Source organism: Labrus bergylta, chromosome 3 (genome assembly GCF_963930695.1).
Source record: "Labrus bergylta chromosome 3, fLabBer1.1, whole genome shotgun sequence".
Taxonomy (NCBI): domain Eukaryota; kingdom Metazoa; phylum Chordata; class Actinopteri; order Labriformes; family Labridae; genus Labrus; species Labrus bergylta.
The window spans coordinates 21,646,863-21,668,211 of record NC_089197.1 but is presented as its reverse complement, the minus strand read 5'-3'; the positions used below and the strand labels follow the sequence as shown (position 1 = coordinate 21,668,211).

Below are 21,349 nucleotides of genomic sequence, written 5' to 3'. Positions count from 1 at the left end.
GAGGAAACCCAGTGGATCTCGCAGAAGCAGTTAGGTGGCTCTCCTCTGTCACTGGGAAGCGGAAGGTAAGTTGTTCACTGGCTTGCAGCATGTTAGGATTAATTCCAGCCCTACAGGAAGAGGACAACATCGCTTTCTGCCTTGGCCAAATCAATAGGCAACATTCTTTCCAGCATAGCAGTCAATACAGCACACTTAAGGTGTCTGAGGAAACTGAGCACCAATAATTGTTATTAATGCCTTTGATACCCCAAAGCATTGCATTCAGAGACTGTCCCATCTAAAGACATTCAGCTGTCATACTGTCCTACAAGAGACTTCCCGGAACTGCTTAAGTGTCTGGAGTTGGATTTTCTGAACAAGAGTGTTATGTTAATAATGGGACAAGTACCATTTAAACAATAATTTCTTCCCATACTACCTAATAATTAAATTGTGCTGACGTTAGGGTAGCGACACAAATGGAGCTACTCTAAGGATATTGGTGTTACTCAGATACAGTAGATAACCAAGACATTTGGTACAGTCATAGTGTAAGGACAATATATCGTGCTGACTTTGGTCCCCTTACATTTTCTCTAGCCCCGACATAGGGTAGACAATTTTTGATTTTACTGAAATGCCACTTTATGGATTACCATGGCACTTATGTTCAAGAGTAAAAAGTACTAAATAACTGTACAAATTGTACATTTTTTGCATTCTCTAAATAAGAAACTAATGAAAAAATCATTTTCGATATCAAATGAAACTTCTTCAAGAAATTAATTTCAGTCTGGTCGCATCTCAAATTAAGCTTCAAACATCCTCTAAATAGATGGTTTACACATCTCTCAAATGCTAACATTTTAGCATATTTATTGTTAGCATTTAGCCAACGTTACACTGTGCTAAAGTTAGCCACATTTACTGGGTCGGTGAGGTTGCTGTAGACTCATTCTTAACATTTCTAAAACATGTTTTCAATGACAGCTGCTAATAAGTATTTACTGAAGATTTTCTCTTTTTAGCTGCTATTAAGACATGGCTCTGTGCTGCACGTGGCGTTGAGTTATTGTCTTAAACTTGTTTGAATTAGTGACATTTCCTTATACCATGAACAAACTGATTTTTTTCACAATAAAAAGACAAATTGAAAAGCTGTATTAAAATTAGTTTTTACAACCTAAATATTGTCATGACATGGTGTACCATAAAGATCAACTCCTTTCACATGTCCTCAGATAAAAATGCAGTATTGGAAGGGACACAACAAAGGCTTTAGTGCACAAATTCATGCTGCCCTGTACCTTGTACACAAAGCCAGTCCATCAGTGCAAGCAATTACCAAGTGAAGGACAGTGAACAACAAGATTATACCGTCTCCTGTTTCCATCAAAAACCACATATGTTCAGATCTGGTGAAGGTAGGGGACTACAGAAGACGAGGGGGTGTTTGTTGGGAGGGTAAAAGATTCAAAATTCAATCAAGTGAAGGCCATCTCCAGCAGGGTAACAGGGAGGGAGAGAGAGGGGGGGGGGGAACTCAGCTGAAGTTTCCACTGGGCCTGCTGCGCTCCTAATGCAGCCTTGGATGTAATTGGGTCCCAGAAGGCTGTTCATTATCAGGGGTGAGCGAGGCAACAAAACAGAATGGGGTTGGAAAGAGAAAGAAAACGTCTCATTCTTTGCTCAGCGGCTCAGTTGAGCCACCATTATGGGACAAGAGTTAATTAAAAGAGCAGTTGATGCCTGTGTTTTTCTCATCAATCTCACTTCTGCTCTTATTAAGTTTGTAATGACAGCAGAGCTTGTCCCTGTCTGCCACCAGACACACAAGGAAGGGGGGAAATTAGAGGAGAATGAAGGGCGGGGCAGATAAAGTGAGGGACAGCTCATCTCGACAAATCTCACAGTGGTCAACAGCTAACATTCAAAGTAATCCCTCCATCAAATCTCAGGATGATGATACGTAGTCCTCAGCCGAGAGCTGACTCTTCTATATTTTGGGTGTGGCAGCAAAGCCCATGCAAGAGGAGTGGCTGTGCACCCTAATCCTGAAGCTCCTATATACCACCTTGGAGGCCATCTTAATTCCCTCCATCATTACAAGGACCTTCCCTGGAAAGCTTTGGTAAAGGTGACTGCTGACACTGTCATTCACAAGGACTATTTCAAAATGTCAGCCCATAGCTGAGATTTGTCTCATTAAAGTTGGTGGAGTCCATTATAGCCATCCCCTCCTCCGCCTGCCACACTCAATCAAGACGCCTTGGAGGATTGAGGAGGCTGAGGGAACGCTCATAATCACGCTTATTTGCATAAGGGTTACAGTGAGACAGGCCATCACTGACCAACAAGAAAAGGATTGTTGTACATGGATCCAGAAAAGAGAAAAAACAGCGAGTTGTTGCTCACTACATTAAAAGAAATCACACGCTTCTTTTCCTCTTTTGCCTCCAAATTGATGCCAGATAGTACGAACGGTTCAGCTAAGAGACATCAAGAAATGTCAGCCTGAACGTGATGAACAGCATCCAGCAGGCTTTTTGTTCAACAGTCTTGTGACCTGAGGATTTACATACAGCTTCAATAAAGCCAAACACACAATCCACCCACATGTAGCCCCGCTCTTCATCTAAAGCGCATCAACATCTTTAAAGCTGGGGGCTTTCAAGCCTGGGGATCACTCATGTATACATGTGACATCTGTGGGTGCGAGTGCCTGAGTGAGGGAGGGACAGACCGGCGCTTTTTGTTTCTCTCTGATCAGATTCACTCGCCCGGGCTTGCTTTAGTGAAGCCGACAATAAAAACAACCATTCTTGGAATTTTAATATGACCATTTTCTCTTCTATAGCTCACAGGACACTGTTGGGTTTGCATTGATCCATGTTTATACACAGTGACTGTGAGATAAAGGACGATGTATTCATGGAAAGAAAGAGTTCATCATATGTGCAACAGTTGTTGTTAGGCCAATTAGGATTATGTGAAGTCCTCTCTAAACACAAGAACTGGTTGTCTTCATTACCTGTTCTTACTTTGTGTCAGTTTTGAAGCTAAATTGATTAATCAATAAAGAGAAATTATGGTTCGTTGTTTCAATCAACAAAAAATGAAATACAATTACCCAGTTTCTGCTTCTAAAACGTGAGGATTTGGTGCTTTTTCTTTATCTCATGAAAGCAAAGTGAATATTATTTTTTTTTCTTTTAACAAAGAGCTGGAGAAAATGGTCCGTTCAGATGAATCAACATCTTTTTGATGATTGAGGTTATGTAAGGCATCGTTTAAGCAGAAATGTTGTACAGTATGTTGTTTCTAGCTTACTTGGTTATGAGCATCATTGGAACTAATCCAACTGGATATCTTTCATTTTGAGCTGATAGTCAAACCAACAAAGCAAATCTAGTTTGTTAGCTTGTAAATGGTAGCATTAGCATTTTTCGCTTTCAACAAAAACCATCAATCAATACGGAGAATGGTTAACTGTAGCACTGATTTAAAAACATCTCCTTTCGCTCTAAGAATGTATAAAAGACATTATTGAGGATTCACCCCTGAAGTGATATCCCCTTTTCAGTACACGGTTTAATATCTAGTTGCAGAAAACAACTAGATATAGATAGCCTTAACTAGCTAACTTTAACTGACTTGCATCACTTTCACTTATTGAGCTATCTTTCTAGCCAATGCAAAACGAACTGTAAAAGTGCGTCTGACAGACATAATGCTGTTATGCCCTGCAGTGCACAAAAAGACACATCCGTTTAAAAAATAGCTAACATTTATTTGTTCATTTACAAAAGCTGTTGAGAGACAAAATACATAAGCAGTCCTCCTGCTGCGTTAGATCCATGTTAAAAAAAGACATAACAGAACTGTTGACACTATCCAAACATGGCCTTCAATAAACTGTTGCAGATAGACCAGTCTACCTGAAGCGGCTTGATATTCTCGTCAGCTGAGAAGGCAGAGGAGGGCGCACATCTACAAACAAATTTACCCGTTTAAAAAGACACATGTGCAAACATTTGTTTGGAGAAAACAATTCAGGGATGGCTGCTTTGTGCTTTGCAAAAATAAATTAGCTTATATCTTTAATCCCTCATTGATGTTTTGTGTGAAGCAAATCAGTTGTGGAACAAGGATGGTAGGGGGGAAAAAAAAGGTCAATTCCTCAAGATGCATGAGTGTGTATTTGTGTGTATCAGACAACCCTAGAGGCTGCAGACACTCATGCCACAAGTACAGTTAGAGTAGTGCTACAGTCTGTAGAGGAGCATTTCAGGGTGGCACACACTGTCTAAGCCACAACTGAACAAGGAGACAAATACAAGGGCACAAAGACAAAAAAACATTGAAATCAGATAGTATTCTTATTCTCAGAATGGAGAAAATGCAACAGAACTTACAGTGATTTTTTTCTAGATCTGATAAAATAATTCAAGAAACACTTTGTCAAAAATGACAACCTATAAATAGAGTATATAAAAGACAAAGTCGTCCTGTCTTCGTTTCATTTTTAAAAAGGAAACAGCTATTTGTTGATTAAAGTAAAGGGAGGCATTTTGAAGAAGCTGGCTCCTATTTGAGTCTTGTGCCTTATACAAGTTCTCACTCTAGTGGTCCACACATAAACTGCAGGTAGTTGTTGTCCATGCTGGGAAAGAAGAAAGAAGGTGGAAGTGACATTGTGTGTTTGCTTGTGTCTGTGTAGTCCCAAGTCTGGAAGAAAATCAGCTTGAAGGAGTCGGTGTGCTGCTTTGCTGGACGGCTGCTCTTCTACAGTCCAAAGCGGGCGGAGGGGTGTCTGGGGGTCATGGGGGCATCTTCTTTCCTCCCTGGTGTGCAGATTTTCACAGCCCTGAATCAGACAAAAACAAGACAAATGTTTATTAACTGTGCAGATACAACCAAGCTTCATTAATCCCCTCACTCAGTTTAGTATTATGTTCAACCTCTCGTACACGAGGCTGAAGAAGAATGTGAACATGAAACAAGCAGGACCAGCAGAGGGCCAAACAGGCAGGCTGGTGTTTCTGGGATGAGAGTCGGGAAGTAGAGCCTGACGCCGTTGACAGCAAATCTATCATCTTTAATTACAGCAGTGTGACACCCTGACACTGCTCACACTTCCCTCATCTCTCTCTCTCTCTTCCTTACACACACCTGCAGCAATTACAACCATCAGGCCATAACCTTCTTCTGTCACTGTGTCCTCTTCTCTCTGTCTGTGTGCTCACTTCAGGAGAAATTGTGGTTCTACGTTCAAAACACAGGCTGTTTGGTGTTTCACAACAGATTTGAACAAAATCTTTCTTCTACAAAGGTCAATTTTCTATAAATGTGTATTTTACACAGCAAAACATATCCAGCACAGTACACAATGCTTAATGATAGAAAGTAGACTCATTTCAAGCATCCAAAGGTTTGCATTCATTTCTAAACAATCGGATCATTTCAAACTCTCAGAACTAGACTGAGTTGTGCAAACAATCAATAAATCAGGGACATTGTTACTTTAAGATTTAGACTTCTCTAAATGAATCTGCAGCTAAACTGCAAAACCACACAACAGTTCAGTGACTCAAACAAAATAAGAACAAGACCTATGTGACCGACACTGTGATGCGTAACGACTCAAGCAGGTTCCAGGAGTCAACAAATTGATTTTCAATCCATATAGAAAAGAACAGAGACCATCATGATCTGGAGCTATAATAAAATAAAAGAACCCAAGAAACTGATCATGTAAACTGCAGCCAAACGTAACAATAGTCTATATGTTTAGCACACATATAATATATTATAGTCTAATTTGACCTATTAATTATGCCGTTCGGACACAGGAGTCTTTTTATATACCATATTTTAAAGGAGTGTTACCAAACGTTTTAAAGTCAAACTTCTTAAAAGAAGCAGCTAGGTGTATGAGTTCTGTCTAAATAAATTACAATTGGACAAAAAGTGAAATTCAACCAAAGACTGTTTAATATGCAGAAAAAGTAAATCCAATCCAATAAGGAATTCAATAATAGCTCGCAATAAAGACACTTTGAGGCCTATGCAGATATTCTGTCATTCACTTGAATTATCCACCATGGTTTAGACAGTTTTGGAAGGAAATAGTGAACAGATAATACCAATTTAACTTTTCTTGGCACCAAGGTGATGTCTAGAAAAGGTTTTGTGTTTTGCAAACATCTGTCCAAAGAGCTAATGATTAAATGAACAGTAAAGTATGAGAGGGAGAGGAAGTAAATATTCACACTAGGTAAGATAGAAGCAGAGCAGGTTTGGCACTTATCATCTATTTAACATATTTCAATAATGTTCCCTACTCACATATTTGATTCAGTATGACATCGTGGGGTTTAGCCAACCAGCATACAGAGTCAACATGACTGTACTTTGATAGCTTATACTCTTGGCTTTCATATTTAATGCTTCACATGGAAGTACACAGGTCTCCACTGCTAGTGCTTACAACTGATGTGGCTCCAAGAACGATCACCTACTTTCCCACAGTTAGAAACAAAACAACTGACATCACCATTTACCAATTCACACCACTGATATGTGCTGGTGAGCAGGGAGTCAGGTGATAAGCAGCCAGCCTGACGAAATCTTCCATCCCGGTCACAGTGAGCTCATGGAGGAGACACTCGTGAGGCCTGCCGGAGGACAAAGGCAGGCTGGAGGGAGCCCAGGAGAGCCAGCGCCTTTCATTATCACACATCCTGCTTCCTCTGCTTAAATCTAATTCTTAATCCTATACCTCGAGTGTGATTATTTTCAACAGATCTGTTACAGACGTGGTCACACAAACTCAAAGAGATAAACCAGCCGATTAATTAACAATAAAAGTGCTTTTTTTTTCTTTTAAGTCTGTCTCTATAACCTTATTTCTCTCTACAAAGCTGGCGGATGGGTGTGAAATTAATTTTTTGGTCTAATTTGAAATTGAACGTTCCCCTCCTTTCTCTGCTCTGCTATGGCACAATTTAAATTGCTGCAGTAATGGGGGTCAGCCAGGAGTCAATATTATTTCTTTTTGTCTCGTCTGCGGGGACCAGAGGTGAGAAAAGCTCATCATGAAGAGTGAGAGAGGGTGAGCAGAGAGTGTGTGAGTGTGGTGGGGGGAGATATGGATTGGCAGTGAGGTAGGTAAATTAAACGTTTCTATCTTGACTGTGTATGGAAAATGAGGGCCATGGGGGAACTATTGTTAGAGGAGGCTCGTGTGTGTGATGAGGAGGCACAAAGAGGAGAGTTAGTCTGTGACTTACTTAACGCTGCAGGTGTTGTTCTTCTTCTCCTGTTCGTCTCGACGCGATCGCAGCTGCTCCTCAGCCATGGACATCTCCTCCTCCATGTTGGTGATCTCCTCCTTGGCCCTGCGACGGTTCTCCTAGAGGAGCGACACAGAGAGATAAGGAAAGGACTACAGTGAAGGACGCGCTTAAGTCGGTATAGAGGTTGTGTGTTTAAAACCACACACACTAGAAAATATGATGAAAAGTATGTCAAGTCCTGCGGTTGCCTGGTCTTACCTGTCTGCTTCTTCCTGCATGTTTGATGCTGTAAAACATTGGGCCGAGCTCTGCCAGCCACTCTCCATCCACCGCCGTCACACACTGCATGTACTCCTACAGCACAAAGCAAAACTTTAACATCCACAAAACATTATTTCATTATTTCATGTCATGCTCCCAAAAGTTCTTCAGCACACAGACCTTGGTCGTCATGACGAGCTCGTGGTAGATGATGTAGTCCGGGGTGTAGCCCATTCCAAACAGGGAGCTGGTAGGATGGAGGTGACATGGCATGCCTGTCCTCACGTTCACATATTCACCGATGCCCTGGGAGTAAACACAGACATAAATAACCCGTTTAACGTACGACTCTGGATTTCTTGACAAGAAAATAGGACCCTATGCGAGGTTTAACTGTGTCTTTCTGTCTCTGTGTGTGCTTGTGCATTTTGAGGTCAGAGCAAAGCAGGTCCTCTGGGTTAATTTGCTTCTCCACCTAGCCAAGACAGGCAGGAAAATAAATTTGAAGTATATCCAACGCGGCTACGATTGCTTAGGTTAGCCGGCTACTCATAAGTCAAACGGAGAGCCCTGATTATATAGTCATGATTTCAAATTCCCTTTCAGATTTTAGCGCTGTATTAATGTGAGGCCAGGAGGGATATTTCACCGCTCTGTAATTATGCTGCTATAAATCTGCCACAACCAGTTGCCACTAGGCATAGCATATTAACTGAGGGAAACCCAGAGTGCACAAAGTACCTTGAGCTTGGCAGCCTGGTGGAAGTAAGCAGCACAGATGCACTTTCTGATGATGTCCCAGTCCGACCCGCAGGAAATCAGGTTCATCCTCTGCTGCACCATGATGTCCTTTAGCTGGGAACGCACCTCACGCACCTGCACGAACACAGGAGGTGTTATTAGTGGAACCACAAACAAGTCATCCAACCTGCTAGAAACCACCTGTTTTATGGGAAAATGTATCACTGCTTTCAGGCGTTCTTAAAAATGTATCATAAGAAAATAGTAGAAGCTGCCATATTTGCAGACAACATTCAAAACAGTACCATGAATAAGGTCTTACAGGACCTGAATTTAATTCTACACATATTCAGGTTTCGGAGGGTCAGAGTGTGTTCACAGAGAGAACAGCTGTAGCAGAGGAATTCTGACCTTGCGCATGGCCTTCGTGTGGATAAAGTGCTCGTTGCACCACACGCTGGAGTAGTTGTTGTTCTTCCACTGCATGTAGACGTTGAGGTAGGTGAGGTGGTCACTCTCTGGGACCGAGAACTTCTCCCTCACCTGGTCGCTCTCTTCCTCACGACCCTGCACAGACACACAGAGTGAGATTTCTATATATCAGTGGAATTTTTTTTTAACATCTTGTGGTTATTTTTCTCCCATTGGGGGATATATTTATACACAAACAAAACAATTAAACATTAAAACAGTGTGAATAATCAATTAGAGGATTTAACAATAAGATCACACAGTGTATAACAGGCCTACATACAGAGGCCTTGTCAGCTGATCAGTCAAAACACCAACAGAGCAACATTAGCATCCGTTTGGAATCATGTTTCTGGTTAGCTGTCGTGTAAATATATGTTTTTGCCTCATCTAATGCCTGCTCGAAATATCTTACTTGTAAGCTGCTAAGTGCTCCAATATGATCACCAGCTGCCAAACACTGTGTCTGTCTGTTTTTGGTGATGGACATATGGTGTAAAGTCAGCTTGTAGAGCTTCCTCCTTTCTATTTTCGACACTTAACTCAGTAAACTCCATAATAAACATGTGTACCTTAGGTCTGTAGAAGATGGCCGGCACAGACAGCATGGAGACAATAATAAGGATGTCAGCACTGCAGCCCATATCGCAGGACACAATCAGCATCTTGGAGAGGGCTGGGTCAAGGGGAAATTCCACCATCAGGCGTCCTGTTGGTGTCAAAGCACCTGAGAGAAAAAAAAAAAAAAACAACAACCAGGTCACACATGAAGTAAATCAAAGTGCATGAAACGTGGAGAATCTAGGAGGAAGAAGCACAAGATAAGCTTCTTTTCCATCGAAAGCCAGCGGGTGTGATGGAGAAGCGGGCATAAAGTGACACTTATTTGTCTAACAACATGAGAAAGGAGGATGAACTGCTGACAGCTGAGAATACTTGTAGAGAAAGAAAAAAAAAAAGAGAGAGTGAGATCAAAAACTTTGCCGGTTCTGATTTAAATGATTAGACGACAGAGTCTAAGAAGCTTATGAGGAGGAAAAGCAGAGAAGCAGAGCAGCCAGTTTTGGGGCAGGTAAGCCCTAATCAGAGATAATCTGCTGTTAACACACCATACAGGGAATCATCAAAAGTCCCCCCCTTATCCCCAAATCCTTAAATCCCCAAGAATCTGGCTAAGGATGAGACAGAAATGAGACTCAGCCAGTCAAATCACACACAGGATCGGTTACTAGGCAATTACTTCACCACCTAAACCAGCGTCCTCCAGGCCTGTTTGTAGTGTCTGCATCATCACCAAAGCATCCTCTAAACAGCTGGTCTCCTGCCTGTGTTTGTGTTGTCAGCATCGCGGTGTGTGTAAGCGCTCAAAGCGGCACTGAGGGAGAAATACAGCCCTTAAATAGCCAATATTCTCCGTCACTGCTTCACCTTCATCTCAAAAAGAGGATGATTTATGTTGTTTAGCTCTACTAAACAAAAGAGCGGTTGAAGACTTTTGAGGCTACGAGGAGAGCAGGGATGAAAACTGGCATAACAAAACACCAGGATACTATGCATGGCTTTATTTATACAAGATGGAGCGATCCATCGACAAATGGCCGCAATTTAGATTATCTACTTCTTTTTCGTCTTGTTACCTGTTATGGAATTGAATCAAAATTTGCTGATATTTTAAAATATGTTACCTGAAAATAAATACTACTAGATGACTTGATAATGAAAATAATCAAGAGTTGCCACTCTGGTTCATAAAGTAGGCCTTGTAAAATTAATATCATCGATTCTATAAAAAAAAAAAAAAAAAGAGCAGACGAAAGAGCAGATATGTTTTAGATTTATATGATTGTTCTTGTCTTTTGGGACTTATTTGATGAAATACAGTATATTACTTTATTACTTACATATAGGAAGTCTCTCTAAAAAGAAATGCCTTGTGATCGCAGGTATGTTATACTTTGGTGCCTGTGGTTCACTCCTCACCTGTGTTGTCTAAAGCTCCCAGGATCCAGAGCTGGTACATGGAGTTGAGCATGTTGTCCTCAGGTGGAGGGTCCATGAAGTGGAACATGAGCAGATCCTGAACCCCAAGAGACTTCAGCAGCAGGACCACGTTAGCCAGGTTGGTCCTCTGGATCTCTGGTATGGTCGTAGTCAGCATCTCATTCTTATAGGCGCTCTGAGTGTAGAGTCTGGAGAGGAGGAGGGCAGACAGACACATGTCAAGTGTGTCATTTAAGTGATGATCAAATCAAACTAAAATCACATGTTTTTAAACAAAGACTGAAAATACACAGACGTTTGTACATGTTCTGTTATCTTTTTTGTGGTATGTGAACTAAAAGAGACAACAGAGTGAGAAAGAAATGCAAGCTCTGTCTCTCAGAAGACTAGAAACAATTGTAAGAACCTCAACATTGTGTTAACTATTCACATATTCCAGCTCAATAGAGATAAAACAATGGTTATTACCTGTAACACTGCCCTGGTCCTGTACGTCCTGCTCGACCAGATCGCTGGTTGGCATTAGCTTGGCTAATGGGATAAACCTGTAGAGCGTCCATACCAATGCGCGGATTGAAAACCTGTTAGAGAAATTACAAATGGTTTCAGATTAGTTTAAACGTGTTTACGGTAAAATATTTTTCAAGAGTGATGTTGTACATACATGTGACATAGTGTACCTTAAGTTTGCAGTATCCTGCGTCCACAACAAACATGATTCCATCCACAGTCAGAGAGGTCTCAGCGATGTTTGTAGCAACAATGCATTTCCTCACACCGTCTGGAGCCTGGCAAAGGAGACATTCAAGACAGGCAACTTTGTTTTAATTACAAGTAATTATTGACTTAACATGTAGAAAAGCATACATCGTTACGGGGAGTAACAGACGCAAACCTTTTGAAAGATCTTGGCTTGGAGATCAGATGGCAGCTGTGAGTAGATGGGCAGCACTGCCAGAGCAGGAGCGTTCTCTAAGTCCTCCAACCGCTCTATAATCTGATCAGAGGTCACCTGCAAGACAAGAATATATTTTACCTCATATAAGACACAATATGGGGAGAAAAAACAGTGACAGCAGGGTGCTGATTGACAGATAAACTCCTGTCCTGATGGTTTATTAGTATGGTACATACGTTTTACCCTGAAAGGCCAACGATTGAGAAAGTATGACACCAAAACTTTTGAAACATGCCTTTTTTAAATTATTTTAGATTTACTGCTTTGACCTATTCATACAGCAGCTTCAATCTAGATCACAGCCTTTGAATATGCAATAACTGAAAGATAACCCTGCCACATGTCCCTCACCTCAATGTCCTCCTGCCCGGGCATGAATATGAGAATGTCTCCCATCAAGCCACTGAGGTGGATCTGCAGGGCCTGCTTCACTGCTGCCTCCACATAGTCCTCCTGAGGAGTCTACATAACACAGAGCACAACATTCAAACCCTGAAACACCCTTCAACAAACAATCACCATTCTCATAATAATGACACATTAGAAAATGTATATTAAAGTCACGTGTAATGGTTTTGAGTATATTTCAGGAGTTATACTTTTTTTTTTAAACTGAAAGCTGTAAAATTTGAGAGAAAAAAAGACTAAATTATGTTGATTATTTTACAGAACTCACGCCTTTTCTAACAGTTTGATAAAGTTGATTTTTAAGGGTTAAAGATTGAATTACAAATAAAGACGAGCGGGCTTTTTGGAGAACATTAATGTGCCAAAATGATCTAAGAGCAGATCAATGGTGATTTGAGGATGTAGTGTGATTCCTTATCAGTGAAAGGAGAAAAGAAACAGAAGCATACCTTGCTAAACAAGATGTCTACGGGAAACGTTCTCCCCGGGATGTGGAATATGGGTACGTTGCCAAAGAATGCAGCAAACTTGTCTGAGTCCATAGTTGCAGACGTAACTATGAGTTTTAAATCAGTGCGTCGAGCCACAACCTGATGGAAAACAGCAAACAGGGGAGATATAACAGAATGTAATCAATGGGTTATTACACTGAAATCTTACAAGGAAACAACAAACCAACACGGCAATCCATCATTTAGACACACAGGAAATGTAGCTGTTTGTATGTCTTGAAAATAACAAAAAGACTTTTATCTGTAAAGGGTGTCGTCATGTACTGACCTCACGTAGCAGGCCAAACAACACATCTGTATTCAGTGAGCGTTCGTGAGCCTCGTCCATGATAACAGCACTGTAGTGGTCCAGGTCTGACTCCCTCAGAGACTCCCTGAGCAGGATACCGTCCGTCATGTACTTAATTAATGTTTTCTCAGACGTGCAGTCTTCAAAACGAATCGCATAACCCACCTGCAGAAAAAAAGCAGAAAATTCAACTCAAGATAACATGAAACACATACTTTATAAGTTTACATTACATGTATTGACCTGACCTTATACAAAATAAAAAATACAACCTAAACTTAGTGTTGTTCGCAGTAAGAGAGCAGTGTTTGACAGCTGTGCCTGTTACTTGAGCTATTTAACCAGTGGTACAGCTGTTGTTTCTCCTCAGTTCAGACTGCCACACTATGATGCAACACAGTTTTAATATTTTTAACAAAGGTATTAAATCATGGCTGAAGGAGAAACTAAATTGCTCCCACACGTGCCTTCTCTTTGTAACTGTATTTTATCCCCGTTGCATTCATAACTGTACAGTATTTATAACTGAACTGTTTTTATTTTCTTCTCCTTTTTATTGTTTGTCTTTATTTCTATCTGTTATTTCTAAAAGCCTCCTGTAGACAGGTGTTGCAAATTAGCATTTTGCTAAAAAGAGCAATTCATCTGAGACTTGTGCATGGTTTAATGTTACAGCACCAATGTCACCGTATGTCCATTTCAAATAAACAAATAAATAAATAAAGGCAAAAAAACAACTACATTTTTCCATTTGTCCACTAGATGGCGGTGTGATTCAGCATGTCAATCACTAATGGCTTTGAGAAAGAGAGCGTCTCAGACTGCGCATTACATAGTTCAGTAATTATGAGACCAAGTCATTCTATACACCTTACAACAGAATAGAAGTCCCCACAGTTTTACTGCATTAGTTCATTTAAATCTTTGATACTCTTAAAAAATATAAACTCTTACAAAATACTTAGCTGCTCTCTTGTTCAATTTAAAAATACCATTCCTAAATAAGCTGTAAAAACATTTACTTAATTAAGATTTAAAGCTGAATCTGACTATTTCCCATGGGATACTATTTTAGTAGTAAAATTGTCTCGGCTGAAGCAAACGGCTGCATCAAAATCCAATCTGCAGAAACACAAATGTGATCAGAACACATCCAAACACTAGCCTGACTTAAAATAACTATGAAAATAAGTCACTGTTTTAAACTACAAATATTCTAACGCATACATCTCAAAGCATGGAAATCATTGGTAAGTAGTTCTAGTTCATATTCAGCATAATTGCTCTTTACCATTTTGTAAATCTTTCCGAAAATATTAGATAGCTATATATTGGTGAATGTGGTGATGTTTGCTCGAGTTGTCCACTGTCTCACCTCCTCTCCCAAGTTAGTGCCGATCTCTTCACTGACTCTCTTGGCCACGCTCATGGCTGCTACTCTTCGGGGCTGGGTACAACCCACCATGCCATAGCTCGTGTAGCCGTCCTCGTGCAGGTACTGAGTCAGCTGGGTGGTCTTCCCACTGCCCGTCTCTCCAACAACAATCACGATGCTATTGTCCCTATAGACGGCAGAAATCACATTGAAACAGTCAAAAGCTATAGGTTAATCAAAAAAAGATCTCATCAGTGTTGAGGAGTGATGTCAAGTGAAAATAAGTGAAAAATGAAGTGAAAATATTACCTTATGATGTTTAGAAGTTGTTGTCTGACAGCAAAAATAGGAAGGTACTGTCTCTGCTCCAAAAGAGTCTTCTTCTTAGCAAATTCACTGCTAGCCTCAGACTTATCTTTCATGTGGTCTGCAAATTTCTGCTCCGCTCTAAGAGAGAAAACCACCAAAAATGTATGTTGAACATCAGACAGACTGACATAACACTTCTTGGAGTTGAGCCAGTGAATTATTAAAAAGAACATTTGAAATCTTATCAAACTTCAGGCTTTTTCAAAAGACAGTCTGGTACCTGTAGTCAACTTTGCCATCCTCGCCGACTGGTTGGCCCCCAGAGGTGTCTGCTTCCTCTGTCTTCTTGATCCCCATGATGTCCCCTAACTTAGTTCCTGCCAGCTCCCAGTGCTTGTGCTGCGCCTGAAATCATAATTATTCCAGTTAAATCACTTGGTTATGAAGACAAAGTCTGCAACGGGATTCAAGCTTTCCATCTGATGGGCATTCAAAACAGCAAAGAGATGACACAGGCTCTGGGGTTACATTTGTCTTGTTATTTTAAGTCACTGATGGTGGTTTGCAGTTTAAATGCCATTAACTTGCCAAGGTAGGCTGATCAGGAATACATGAATTACTGTAATGATGAAGCTTGACAACATTGAGTTTATCAACCTGACGTGAATGTGACCATGAAACCCTAAGAACTGTCTTATCAGTATTAAAGGAGCAATATGTAATATCTACTGAATTAAAGCATAACGACCTGACTATATCATCAGACATTAAAGAAACATGCTATGTTACAAGTGCTGGCTTCTCTGACAACGCAGCAGTTTCTATTCTGGCCCGGAACGCTTTGTTTTTGTTTTGACCAGAGAAGTAGACAGTTTTGAGTGACCCCCACACGGCCATTTTGGACGCCCCTCGGTTTTTGCCAGATATGAGACCAGTAATCACAATAAACCAACAGGTGTTGAAAGCAGTCAAGCAAACTGGTTTAGATATAAGTAATTCTACCAGACCTAAAAAAGTGTGGTAAAACCAGGATTAATATTGGAGAATGCTTTTGAAAAATGGAGCGAGGTTAGAGCGTAGAAAGGTTTCCAGATCGATGCAGAGCTGGCTCAACACTGAAGCTTAAAGCGATGCTTCACCCATTTGCATTAAGCTTTGTATCATTAGAAACCTGGTAGTATTTTTTGAATGGTCTATATTCATTTTGGGTTCTATAAATGGATAAATATCAACAAAAGTATCTGTTATATGTGTCTACATCCTCTTCACACTTTTTTTCATACTAATAAAATGTTCTGGCTTTCACCACAGCCAGGAGACAACCTTTCATCACACATCCCTAATGATGGTCTACTTTCTAGTTCCTATGTTATAAGCTTGGCAATGATTTTTACTTCTTGCAGAAGTCAGAATGCTTTAAAGGGCCCTATAATTTTAAATGTATGGATATTCCAGATTCGATCACTTGGATTCCTTTTTAAAAGGTTAATACATCCATTTCCCCTCCAACAACCTTCCTTACAGATGTTTTTACAATAGAAATGTTATAATAACTGTCATATCCCTGATCAGGATCAAAAAAGCCCGGGCAGACCCATTCACCAGGACTCTGCATTTGTCTGAATAGCACGTGCAGATTAGTCAAAATCAAGCTCACCTTCTTGCGTTCTTTCTGCTCGCGATGTTTTCGAACAAGCTGACTGCCTTTACGAGAGATGATGGCCATGTCAGAGGTAGCATCTTTCACAGGGATGACAGGCTCTGGCTGCAGCAGGAAAAAAAAACATCATAAACAAGCAGTTAGACCAAAACCAAACTTGTAACATATGTACATATTGAAGTTATGTTTACAGCTATAAATCCCCCTGAACCGAGAGCCTGGTGGTTACAGGCCTCTGATTATGAACTGTTTAGATCACCTGCTTAGTGAAGACTATTCTTCCGTCCAGGAAGGGGGGAACCAGGTTGTGAACCAGCAGGTGAACCTTGGCAGCATTGTCCTCCTCAAAGTCTTCATCCACCTCCAACCTCTGCACTACACCACTGGTCAGCATGCGGTTGGTCTCCCACCGCTCATTATCCTGAGTCAAGAAACACAGCCTGTTAGCAAGACCCACAAGCAGACAGATGCACTAACAAGACAAATATATATATATACATACATATATAAACACACATAGTACTGTGATGTACCTCGTTGATCTGTCGTTTCTGGGCAGAGATTCTTTTCTGAGTCTGCTTCTGGAGGATCTGCTCCCTCTTCTTCACATATTCTTCAGAGGTGGTAGTGAAAGGGTTGTGGAACTCGTCATAGCCTTCGTCCATCATGTACCAATCTCTGTCAGCTTGCTGCAAAATAGTGACACAACAGGAGATGTAGAAAAAAATCTTCACACCAGAGAAAGTTGAACGCTTCCGTAAGACATAAATGAATGGTAGCTGTGACTCACCTTCTGATCCTCCTGCCACTGGTCTTTCTCGCTCTCATTATCAAACATGATTCCTCCCTCGCCATCTTCTTTCCTACCTGAAGAAGAGACAGAATTAGAATAATGTTATGGGACAAGCAGTACTTAAATCTTGCGCATACGCAAAACTTGCTGGTTTTTGGAGTAGTACCTTTTCCTTGCGATAGACGAGGTGTAGAACCCAAATGTTTCCTGTCATTGGCCCACTCGTTGTACTTGTATGACGGGGTGGGCAGCGGTGTGTCATCAGGGTAACGACCTCTGACTGACCTAAGCACACAACAGAGAGACAGTGTTATATAATATAAGCAAAAGAACCTCAGAAACAAAGTTTTTCATGTCAATGTGTATAGCCTAACTTCACTGTACAAAGGTGTGTTCTGATATACAGTGTGCAGATTAAATGTGAATAATGTGAACTTGATAATGTTTCAATGTTAAAACAATAACTGCTGCAACAAAAAAGGTTGTCATTCCATTGGTTGTTAATCTAATTTTTAATATTATTAAGCAACAATGATGCTAATTAAAATGTTACTTGTTACATTTTTTATGGCTATTGAGGAATATACCCGCTTTGTTGTTTATAGCATTGAGTGCACGGAGCCGTCATCTTATCTTTGTTAGGAGATTTCTACTTTTGAGTTCAGTGGCATTTAGTACGCACTCACACGAGGCAAAGTTGTGCCGTACCGTGCTTAAGCACAATTGTCCCCCCCCTCCCCTTAGTGTGAGTGCGCCCTTAAACTTTAAACAAATCAAAAACAATGGTTGTTTACCTGTCCCGTCTCTCACTCTCTTGTCCGGAGCGATGGCTTCGTTCAGAGCGATCTGACTCTCTGTGAGAGAGGACTGGAGACGGAGACTCCCAGTGGGAGTGCCTTGAACTGGAATAGCCGCTGTCATCCTCCTCCCAGTTCGAGTGCGAGGGTGTGAAAGCATCTATATAAACGACATAAATAAGTCCAGTCAACAAACCAAGTGAACACTCCTAGAAACATGGAAATCTACGCATTGAAATTAAAGCAATTTAATAAAACTAAAGTACCTCTGGGGCGATGCTGTGGTGACTGAGGTTCATCTCTCTTCGTCCCCCGACTGATACGATCGGACCAGCCCTCTCTCTGTGAACGATCGCTTCTCTCCCCTCGCTCCGACCGACTGCTGCTACTGCCACGGCTACGGCTGCCCTCGCGCTCATCTGGCACACAGAGACAAGAAAAGTTATTCTCAACAACGTCAACTGAGAAAGAATTTGCTCTCATTATCCATTAATCAATTACTACAACATGACTTTAAGTTACTTCAGTGATTTTTACCTTTTTCACTTTTTCGGTCTCTTCCTTTATCTCTGCTCCTTTCTCTGTCTCTGTCTCTGTTCTTGTCCTCTTTGGACGAGGCGTACACTCCATGTTCTCGTCTGTCTTTCTCTCTCTGCTGGTGTCTGCGTCGGAACTCTTCACTTACACCTCCGGGGTTTGAGGGTGTCTCTGAACCGGTCACACGATACTTCCTGCTGGGAAGACTGGAATGAAATATTAAACATTGGTCATACTGTTTGTATACCATTACAGTCAGTAAATGATCAATGAGTAAAAAGAGGAACCAATAAAATGCTTGGAGGCAACAAAATTCAAAGCAAGGCGTGGTTATGTTTCAAGATAATTTGCTTTTTTTTTTTCTATAATTCAAAGTTAATCTCAATATCTTTAAGAGTGCCACAGTGAAGAGAAAACTATCCACAAACATGACCAAACGGTGTCACCTGCCTTTCAGTGAACAAAAACTATCTTAAATGATACATTATTTATACTCCTTACCTCTCCTTCTTAGTATTTTGTTTTTTCTCATCATCATCTTCTTCATCTTCTTCATCAGACCCAGAGTCACTTTTTGCTTCCTCCCAGTCCTTAAAGGACGAAACTTTGGACCTCTTTGTATTTCTGTCATCCCCACTACCGTCAGACTGTTCCTTACTCTCACGCTCCTTCCTTTTCTGAGCAGCCAGCAGATCCAAGCCGAGCAAGGAGGTGCGTGGAGTAGGTGCTCGGAAAACATGGGGCTCTGCAGCAGCGCTCTTCTTCTTAACTATCAGTCCACCAACTTGTGCCGTTGGATCCATCCCTTCCAGCCTATGCATGGACACATCATCATCATCCATAATCTGTGGGGGCAAATGACATTGCAAAAAGTAAATATGGGTAAAATACAAAATATTTACTATTTTTCTAACTAATAGTTGAGCACTGCTAAGGCTGTATGTTGCAATAATTTCATTAACTACTAAATCATTCAATTTCAATTACAAGAGGTCAAAAAAGTGATTAACCAGCCAGGACTCCTAAGAAATATTTGTCAGTTTTTTCTTTTTTTTTTACTTTTGATAGTAAAACAGACAAAAAGTTCAAAACACTTTAACAAAGAAGACAAGATTAAGACTCATAGTTGGACCTGCTGAGAGAAAAGTGTTGCCTATAAATTCCTTTGTAATTAACTATTATATCAGCAATCATCAACCATGATATGACTGTAAATATCAGAAAATCTGAAGAAGCTTGAACAATAATATGGACGCAAGTATTTTTTTTATGGCAGTCTACAAATCCATTTATTTCTACACTGAACAAAGATTGATACTTGCTTGACAGAGCACGGTTGCAAGACAGATGTTTTTATTCATCATGAATAACGATAATAATGTTGTTATTCAGATTAAAAAAAAAAAAAAAAAGACGCATTAAAAATATTCACGTCAGGAACAACCTAACAAGGCAGACAGTAACTTCATAACATTTGCACTTTCTGTATCTTCTCCAGCCGCATGAGTTACAAACATCTCGTATGTAAGGTATCCAAGGTCACAAACGAGGCTCGACTCATAGGTGAAGACAAAGTCCTTGTTTAATATCGCTCAGGTGAAATGAATGAAATTGATGCGTACCTTGGATATGGCTGCTGGCCTTGTTTAGTCTGCTTCAGGTTCTGCCCTGACAACAAGGCCTGGCGACAAGATGCGAAAAACGTCCACGTGTTTATTATGGTCGAAAAAGAAGAAACTCGATTATATAGGTTGATGTTTCAGGTCTACGGCCTGAAAATGGGCGTTCAGCTGCTGTTACCGGAAAACAATAACACTACGGCTTTCGTAGACACAACGCGTATGTTACAAACGAGGGAGCAGCCATTGCAATCCAGCAATTCACACAGGGGCAGCGGAAAAGGATTATTCAAAACTTTATTCAAACGGAATTCGTGGACAAAGGGACAGCGGTGAGAAAAACATACTGTCATACTGCTGTGCCTCCAGCAGATGGTGACAGCGGGCCGTGTGTTCATGCAGCGTGTGCCTGAGCTAATGACAGCCGTGTGTTGGAGAATGGTACAAGCTTTGTGGATGTCTGAGCGGGTCCAGGTATGGCTGCAGCCTGGAGACCTCTCCTCTCATGGCATCTCGCTTCATGCATTTTTCTCTTTCCATGCTGCTGCAGCCTGGAGACCTCTCGTATCTATTTTATTCCTATCTATCTATCTATTTATCTAAATATATTATATTGTGGAAACGTGACAACCCAAGCATGAACAGAGAACTACATCTCGTATGATTAAAAGTCTGTTTTCATCATGCTACATTCATTTGACACAGTTTCCTTTTAAATATTACTGTTTAATCACACTATTAATTTAATAATATTTTTCTTCTTTCTTCTTCTTTCTTAGATCCCCTCGTAAATCAGAGACTGCTGCCACCTACCTTTCCCCGCTATGCAAAGATCATTAAGAGGGAGGACATGGTGGCCTACTTTGGGAAACTTATAGAACGCATCAAGACTGTCTGTGACGTGATCAACACCACCAACCTGCACAGCATTCTGGTAAACTCATGTTTTAAGACCTGTGGGTTAAACTCTGAACCAGCAACCCTCAATGAGCAACTTTTTCTGAACAAGCAGAAAAATAGGAAGCCAATGCTGAAGTGTAAAAAACTATCTACATAACTCTCTCAGGAAAAAAATGAAGAGGACGAGGTGGGCGATGGAGAAGACTCGGCGGACTCACATTCAGTCAATGAAAATGGTTTGCCTGACTTAAATACCCTGTCGTCAGGGCTACAGAAGCATGTGGCACTTTTCATCTTATATCTACAAGAGAAAGTTGGAAACAATTATTGAAAATCTTGTTAGTTACGTTTGGGTTCAGACATTATCATTTCAATTTAATTTAGTTTATTTTACAGGTACACTTTAATTTGACATATTTATAAGTAGGCCTATACCTT

The 21,349-nt window shown here is 40.7% G+C and overlaps 1 protein-coding gene across 1 annotated transcript; it reads right to left on the bottom strand.

Annotated features, from left to right (window-relative positions):
- Positions 1 to 3,751: 3,751 nt before the first annotated feature.
- On the bottom strand, positions 3,752 to 20,272 carry dhx38 (DEAH (Asp-Glu-Ala-His) box polypeptide 38). The gene is made up of 27 exons (XM_020661458.3): positions 20,015 to 20,272; positions 18,894 to 19,237; positions 18,393 to 18,598; positions 18,122 to 18,274; positions 17,853 to 18,015; positions 17,225 to 17,343; positions 17,056 to 17,132; positions 16,799 to 16,954; positions 16,525 to 16,686; positions 16,263 to 16,370; positions 14,886 to 15,010; positions 14,606 to 14,743; positions 14,297 to 14,483; positions 12,901 to 13,086; positions 12,570 to 12,710; positions 12,064 to 12,174; positions 11,650 to 11,766; positions 11,435 to 11,542; positions 11,223 to 11,335; positions 10,734 to 10,942; positions 9,326 to 9,480; positions 8,694 to 8,849; positions 8,283 to 8,417; positions 7,722 to 7,847; positions 7,539 to 7,634; positions 7,275 to 7,396; positions 3,752 to 4,849 (listed from the first exon to the last, which is right to left on the bottom strand). Exons 2-27 carry the CDS (start codon positions 19,232 to 19,234, stop codon positions 4,768 to 4,770), a joined length of 3,792 nt encoding a protein of 1,263 aa, XP_020517114.2. The 5' UTR covers positions 19,235 to 19,237; positions 20,015 to 20,272; the 3' UTR covers positions 3,752 to 4,767.
- Positions 20,273 to 21,349: the final 1,077 nt, after the last annotated feature.